At 36.6% G+C, this 8,368-nt stretch overlaps 1 protein-coding gene across 1 annotated transcript; it reads left to right on the top strand.

Moving 5' to 3' along the window:
• Positions 1-4,246: 4,246 nt before the first annotated feature.
• LOC145973129 (uncharacterized) lies at positions 4,247-5,053 on the top strand. Its single transcript, XM_083102332.1, has 2 exons — positions 4,247-4,677; positions 4,778-5,053. Exons 1-2 carry the CDS (start codon positions 4,275-4,277, stop codon positions 4,987-4,989), a joined length of 615 nt encoding a protein of 204 aa, XP_082958458.1. The 5' UTR covers positions 4,247-4,274; the 3' UTR covers positions 4,990-5,053.
• Positions 5,054-8,368: the final 3,315 nt, after the last annotated feature.

The raw sequence follows: 8,368 nt of genomic DNA, 5'->3' as shown, positions 1-8,368 counted from the left end.
GATCCGGAGTCGGCGGAGGGCGATACTGCGTTAAAGCGTCGTAGTTACGTTCAACACGCGTGGCCGCATATTCTAGCGAGGCGAAATCATAAATATTACAGCGGTGAATCTGTAAGCGCGGCAGCATGTTACGATGGGCGTAATTTAATTGTTCCTCCAAACTCCACGGAGAACTTAATCTATCAAAAAGAGCGCGAATACAGGTTAAATAATCCGCGATAAGTTCGTGTTCGCCCTGTGTATGCCGCATTATCTCGTCCCGTAAGGCAAACTGGAAGTCGGGATTCCCGAATCACTCACGCCACGCAGTCTCGAAATCCCGCCACGTTCTCCACCGATTACGCTCACCACGGTACCAGTATAACGCGATGCCTGATAAGAAGAACGGAATGCATTTAAAAATCTCCTCGTCGCTGACCGTTATCAATGCGCGGCCCTCCTCGATACGTGTTAGAAACGTCTCCGCGTCGCCACCTCTCGTGCCGGAAAACTGCAAATTCCACCGACGCATGATATGATAAACGTCCATGGCGGAAGACGTCGATCTCGGAGTGGCTCGATTATTCACGGGCTGCGGGGATAGCTCTATTCGCGGGGGTCGCACACGCAACCGAGAGCGATCCCCTTCTGCCGCTACGGACCGCTCGTCTCTATCACTGGGCCTTCTAGGCGCCCCTTCCGGCTGTTCGAACGCTTCCAGATCGACTCCGGTGGGTGTCCGCGGCGTCTCCCATCCCAGTAGTGTGCAGTTCTCATGTTTGATTAATCGAGCCCTTAACGCGGGGGTGGTATCCTCACTACTCTGACCCCGTCGCTCCAACTCCGTCCTAAGCTGATCCACCGACAGCATGTGAACCCATTCCGTATCGTTCCTATTTTCTATACTCATCGCGAACACTCGATCTCGAAATGAAATTTAAAATTGGCCGTTATTTCACGGCAACTATACGAGTCGAAAATATAGCGTATTTCGGTCGACGAAGGCTGTGGTTCCCCAAGGACGCAAATATTTATGATATGCCGCGATGGCTTTATTCGGGAGGTCCCTGAGAGAAGCTAACAATGATAATCGTTAAATTCGAAAATAATAGGCGATCGCTCCGAACGGTAGCACAAGAAAAAATATATATATATAAACACCAACGCGAAGACGAACGACTCTAGGATTCCGAAAATTCCAAGCAAGCAATCCTTACTAATATAGTTTTCCCAAATAATTTTTTCTTTTTTTTTTGCAAAATCACACCAAAATTCCACAAATAAAAGGCGAAAATTGGTTCAAAATAAAAATTTTATTACAGCAATTAGATCCTGAAAGAAAGGCACGTTAATACACAAAATATAAATCAAGATAAATAATCTCAATCGCAAAGAAGGCAAACAGCAAAAAAATACACAAGAAAAAGAATCCAAAAATAGCAGCACATCAATATACAAGTTATAAAGCCGAATATTATAGCGGTAGGAAGCAATTAATGCGCCAATAAGTGAAAGAAAAGGGGAAGGGTGCGCAAGCATTCCATAATTAGATAAATAATAAGATTAATTCTCTATATTGACTTTTCAACAGCTTAATAATAACGAGGAATTAGCGACAATAATCTGAAAAGTTGATCAAAAGTATACGAAACTTTCAAAAAATTATCCACAATCATTAATGACGGTCGAAGAGCAATAATAAAGGCTCTAGAAATTAATAAAATTCTTGAGAAGTTAAATTCCAATAGTATCTCAGAATGTTCAATACTTGTAAAAAGAAATATATTTATTAAATTAAATTAATTACGAAAGTTCTTCCAATAAGACAGCTATAATTTGAAATATTTCATTAAATCGATTAAATAGAAGGTATGACTAATATTTGAAAAGTTTCTCGTACGGGAAAAATATTAATCTATATTACATACGCTTCGGAGAATTTCCGATACTTTCAAAACGGTTGCTTTCAAAATCGTATTTGCTTGCGACCCTCAAACATACGCGAATAATACAAGGCACAGTATAGCAGAGAAAAAAAAATACAAATAATATCCAAGCTTAATACCAACAGATTAACCTTGCTATTCTCGATCTCCTTTCCGTCTTAACGGATTTTATTCAAAAGATAATTATGGCGTCGTATGGCGGTAATCGCTCTATCGCCGTGTGTTCGTAATTTCGCTGCCGAGGGAAACCAGAGATTCCCTAGAGCCGCGTATGGTTTCGCACGCTCGCTGGGTGAAGGATCCGCTGGAGTGAAGAGAGAGTGTGTATGATCTATATACAGTTTATTCAGGTCTATTTACAATGGTCCTAATAAGGACCGTTCTCGGTAGGAGATTCGCGGGGTCGTTTTGGTAAGTTTTAACGGCCCCCAGGAGTTGTTGTTCTCGTCCGTTAGGCTTCCGGTCAGCTCGGTCTGTGTAGCCGCCGTATAGGTGCTCGCTTCCCAGTCCGAATCTGATTGGGTGCCCTGCTCGGCGGTTAAGCTGCCTGCCTGTGTTCCCCTGTGGATGCGGCTTAAGGGAATGGTTTGCGTCCCTTGCGTCGTCCTTGTCTGAGGTGAAGGAGGCAGTGGTGACAGCTGTTCGGGGACCGTCCAAGGTCCAGTCGGCGAGGGGGCGGTATACCGCCGGATGCGTATGTCCTAGATTTCTAGGAGCTGACGAGGAGGCCTGGTGAGACGTGGAGGCTCCAAGGTGATCGGTTGTAAGATCCACGGCAGAAGTTCGAAGGAGACTCGTCTCTCTGGTTCTGCGCCTCCGCTCCACGGCTGTCGTACTGGCCCGGGTGATCGGGGCGTTGACGCTGGCCGTGGTATCCGACTCCGCCGGCGATGAATGACGTGGAGGCGTAAGCCTCGTTGCCCGGTATTTGTGTTAGTTTTATCTTGTCTGCGTCGTTCAGGATATCCAATAATTCCTTGTCTTTCTTCTGTTCTTGTGCCAATGTTTCTAATTGTAGTGCCTGTTGTATTGTTTCCACTCTTGATAATGCGTCAGCCACGGTATTATTTTTGCCCTCGACGTGTCGTATGTCCGTTGTGAATTGCGCTATGTACTCGAGGTGTCGTGCTTGGCGCGGTGAGCTATGAAGTGGATCTTGTTTGAAGGCGTGTATGATTGGCTTATGGTCTGTGTATACAGTAAAGGTTCTTCCTTCCAGCAAGTGTCTATAGTATTTAATGGCAGTGTAGATGGCTAGTAACTCGCGATCGTATGGGCTGTATTTTATTTGGGCGCTACTGAGTTTCTTACTCAGAAAAGCCAGTGGTTGCCATCCTTCCTTCGTCTGTTGCTGTATCACTGCTCCTATAGCCGTTGATGATGCATCAGTGGTGACTGCAAGTTCGGCTGTAGGATCAGGGTGTGATAATAGTGTTGCTTTCGATAGGCTTTCTTTACATTGCTCGAATGCCTGGTCCATCTCCTGGGTCCATTCGATGGATTTCTTCCTTTTTGCATGTGGGCCTCTCAATGCGTCGTTGAGTTTAGCTTGATATTCTGCTGCTCCTGGGATAAATCTCCTGTAGAAGTTGATGGTTCCCAGGAATTGACGTAACTGCTTCGTGTTGGTAGGCCTCGGAAAGTTTTTGATAGCCTCAATTTTCTCTGGTAGGGGTTGAGTACCCTTTTCTGAAACTAGGTATCCCAAGAATTGTACATTAGTTGCTCCTAGGATGCATTTGGCTGCATTTACTTTGATGCCGTATTTGCTGAGTTGCGCGAACAATTGGTGCAGGTGATTTTTATGTTTCTCCTCGGATGTTGATGCTACGAGTATATTTTTTAAATGGAACACCCTATATATCTTTACACTCTCTTGTAGCTTATCTCGAGAGCTTTCCAAAACACTATAATTAAGTATCTTTTCGTTAAGTACTTTTTGAGTTATGAGGCTTGAAATAATTTCTTAATTTTACATAAACCGTAAAATATCTTGTAAAATATTCATTTTTTGATTATCTTAACTTAATACTTTTATGTACAAAATAATGAGAGGAATCAATTGGTGTAAAGAAAACACATAGTTGTTTTTAAGAAAAAATATGGAATTGTTAATTGCAAATTACATATTTTTTCTTAAAAACAACTATGTGTCTTCTTTACACCAATTGATTCCTTTCATTATTTTGTACGTAAAAGGTATTAAGGACGTTCCCAACCTTCGTTGCGGGGTATGCTTTTCAGGGGAGCGGGGGGAAAACTCGTAAGCGAGCAAATGTTGGTAGCATTGCATAGCAGAATACTGGCCAATGATACACGGGAGAGAGCGGCGTGCTTTAACCTCAAAAGATGGACGAAAAGCAAGATCAACTTCGTTCTAGTGTTACAGGACGATTTACAACTATTAAAAACATCAATAAATATAACAGAATACGAAAGATGGGGTTAAAAAATTCTCATTACGCAGCAACAAAAAGTGATAATATTCAAGTAAAAAAAACTGAAAAAAGTATTCCTGTTGAAGGTAATCGTATCGTGGACTTAGATTATATGTCAGAACAAATGATTTGCTCGTCTTGTGGAGTAGATCTGCTATTAAAGAACGTCGTGAACGAGACTCGTCATTGTTTAGGATCCTATTTTGATGTAAAGTGTACTTGTGGTGCAATCAAAAAAGTACTTTCATCAGAAAAATATACCAACCCTGCATCTGGAAAAAAAGTATTTGCTGTCAATACTAAAATGACTTTGGGTAAGTTGGTTCTGGTAAGGTATTTTGTTTTTTTTTTTTTTCATTTCACTTATGATTCCATGAACTAATCTTTATTTCATAATTATAATTATTTTTGTAGCTTCTCTACATGCTGGAGGTGGTATAACCCAAACCAATAAGTACTTATCTTTGCTTGATCTGCCCGTGGCTTCATCGAATACGTATAAAATGCACGAAAGAATTATCGGACCATTAATTGAGGAAGAAGCAAAAGAATCATGCATAGAAGCTGTGTTAATAGAAAAAGAACTGACAGAAAAAAATATAGAAGCCTTAAAAAAGACATTGTAAGACTATGCAACATTTTTCTAATCATTTTAAGTGTCATATTATCATGCTCAATGAAACCCTAATAATTAATTTTAAAAGAATATTATGATACTAGTATAATATAAAAAAATCAATTTACATTTATTTAAATTTTACAAATGGAACAGAAAAAATCTATTTTTATTTATTTATGTTATATTTATTTATTTTAATTAAAATTATACTGATTTATTATATAAATTTTATATGACGTACATTTTTACAAAAAATTTAATGAAAATTTTTTCCTAGGATTGATCAATTTTAATGAAATCATTGTTGCATACAGAAAATATAAATTGTAAATACATTTAAATTGAAATATAAAAACACAAAATTTCTACCAAAGATTATACTATTTAACTTATTAAATTAAGTTTTCCTTTCTTCCTACTATTTTCATTTCTTCCTACATCCTTTTCCAGACCTCCCGAGTATCAAGAAGGATTCCTTATAGTTACAATTGAACCGAGTGAAACTGAACTAGCCAAAAAAATCGTTAGACTTTTCGTTTCCTACGATATGGGTTGGAGCCAAAGGGGTAATGGGTATAAATACGACAGCTTAAATGGATTTTGTGCTATAATTGGATTTCATTCTGGTAAGGTATTAGATTATTGCACCAAAAATCGTAAATGTATTTTTTGTCATCACAAACAAGCTACTGGAAGAACAATCGAGCACGATTGTCGTTTGAATCATTTTGGCTCAGCTAAATCCATGGAACCTGCAGGTGCAGTTCAGTTGACTGTTAACAGCAAAATTTTAAAAGAAAATAATGCTGAAGTGGGAGTAATCATTGCTGATAACGACAGTTCTTGCATGAGTGCGATTCAAGAAGCTAGTGATCATACTATTTTGAAACAATCGGATATGAATCATACGAAGAAGGGTGTTGGGAACAGATTGTACCTCATTCGCGAAAACAAAGCTTTAGATCCAGACGGGGAACTCTCCCATGATGCCATTGCTTATATAAAAAATACTTTCGCTACTATAATAAAAAAGAACGTTGGAAACATTGATGAGATAAAAAAATGCTTAAAAAATGTGCCTTACCATGTTTTTGACAGACATGATTGCAACGACTCTTTCTGTGGATATATCAAAGATAAAGACAATTATGATAATAGTCGTCATTTTCAAAATGAGATATTATTTGATACGCTCAAAGAGCTTTTTGACAAATTAGCAAATAATGCTGCTCAATATTCGTTAGCGGGGGTCTTCTCAAGCAAATGAGAGCTTAAATAATAGTATGAGCAGTCACTGTCCGAAATCGCACTCATACAGTACAACAGAATCTTCAGATTACCGATTTGCAATTACAATTGCCCATAAGAATCGTGGGGAAGGATTTTCTGTAAATGTTATGGATAAAGCGGGAATAAATTATAGTAAATCTTTACTTGGATATGTAAAAAAACTGATTTGAAAGCTTTAAAAAGAAAACAAAAAGATGAACAGCCAGAACAAAAAGCTAAAAGGAAATTTAATACTTCACAAAAAGAGCAACTGCGAAACAGAAAAGAACATTCAGAAGAAGATACGTATTTCTCCAACATGGCTTTCTTTGGGAATGCTTTACCAACTACTTTTATCACAAAAACATCAGATAATATTTTTTACAATACCGATGATGTTGCTTTCGTTTTTTTCGATCTCGAAACAGGAGGTTTCAAAATTGGAAAAGATATTTTGCAAATTGCAATGAAAAATGAAAATTTATGTTTCAACGTATATATAACACCGAAACAATCTATAGATGCTTCAGCTTCGGCAGTTACTGGACTAACTCGAAATGGAAGGCAGCTGTATCTTAATGGTAAAGAAATTTCAAGCGTAGCATGTAAAGTCGCTTTTTTGAAGACAATAGAATTCTTGAAATCGTTAAAAAAAAAAGTTATTATAGTAGCCCACAATTGTCAGTTTGATTACAGGCATTTTATACATGCAGCTACACAACTTTCACTTATCGATGAACTTTCCGAGTTTATTATAGGATTTTGTGATTCATTACCACTTTTCAAATTAAAATTACCAAATAGAACAAATAAGTACAGCTTATCAGTGTTAGGGAAAGAGTTACTGGAAATCTCTATGAGTGCGTCTCATAACGCTGTTTTTGATATTAATGTGTTGGAAAAGTTAAGCTTAAAATACGTTGATATGAACAATATTATTGAAACTAAAATAACAATTAAAGAAATTATTGAAAAAACTGAAAAGAGTAAAAGAAGCAAAGAAATTGAACAGACATTGGTTCCTTTACATAATATCATTTCCAAATTGATGATAAAAAGATTAGCTGAAAATAATATTTCATACGAAGATTTATTAAAGAAATATAAAGGTGAAGGAGAAGAAAAATGCATTGTGTACCTGAAAGGAGAAGTTAATGGTAAACCAAACATAATAAAGAATAAAAAAATTGTTGATACAATCATACAATTTCTTAAATGTGCCAAATAGTTATTTCTATTGAATATGAGAATTATTTTTATAAAAGTAAAATATCGATTTAGATCTTAGATAATGTAAGACTGTTTAATATGCCAAATAATTATTTTTAAATTATTATGAGATATTTATTATAATGTTAAAATAATTTTTAAATAAAGATTTTTCTATAAATAAGTATGTAATTATTTTTATCAAATGAATTTTTTCCAATTTAGCCTTTATGACATTTTACGTACTTCAAAAAAACTTTATATTCACTTATATACAATCATCTAACAATATCCGCTAAGTTTGATTCGTACGCAGTTCAAATCGTATGCGCATTTGCCGCGCTTGCGCAAAGACGTTCGATTCACACTACCAACATACACAAATTCGGAAACAGTATTTTGTTATTTATTACAAAACTACACGGTAAACAATGCCCATCTTAATAACATTTGTTCTTTATAAAAAAACCAACGATTTAAACCCAAAAAATTGAAAATCGTATATCTGGGTCCAAAGATATAAACTTTTTTAAAATCGCCATAAGAGCCCGTGTTAAAATGTCAACTTTATCCTTTTATATTAGCCAAACTACACGGTAAAAAATTCTGAAAAAATTCGAACCTTCTTTTTTTACATCAAACGACAACATATCCAAAATTCAGACAAATCGTATATTTTTGGTTATAACTTGTGAACGTCCTTAAGGTAAGATAATCGAAAAATGAATATTTTATAAGATATTTTACGGTTTATGTAAAATTAAGAAATTATTTCAAGTCTCATAACTCAAAAAGTACTTAACGAAAAGGTACTTAATTATAGTGTTTTGGAAAGCTCTCGAGATAAGCTACAAGAATGTGCAAAAATATAGGGTGTTCCATTTAAAAAAATTGAAGTGACATTCACG

This window comes from Camponotus vicinus, unplaced genomic scaffold (genome assembly GCF_025532165.1).
Source record: "Camponotus vicinus isolate PSW18456_S1 unplaced genomic scaffold, iyCamVici1.0 SCAF_6, whole genome shotgun sequence".
Taxonomy (NCBI): domain Eukaryota; kingdom Metazoa; phylum Arthropoda; class Insecta; order Hymenoptera; family Formicidae; genus Camponotus; species Camponotus vicinus.
This window is presented reverse-complemented; position numbering and strand designations above follow the sequence as displayed.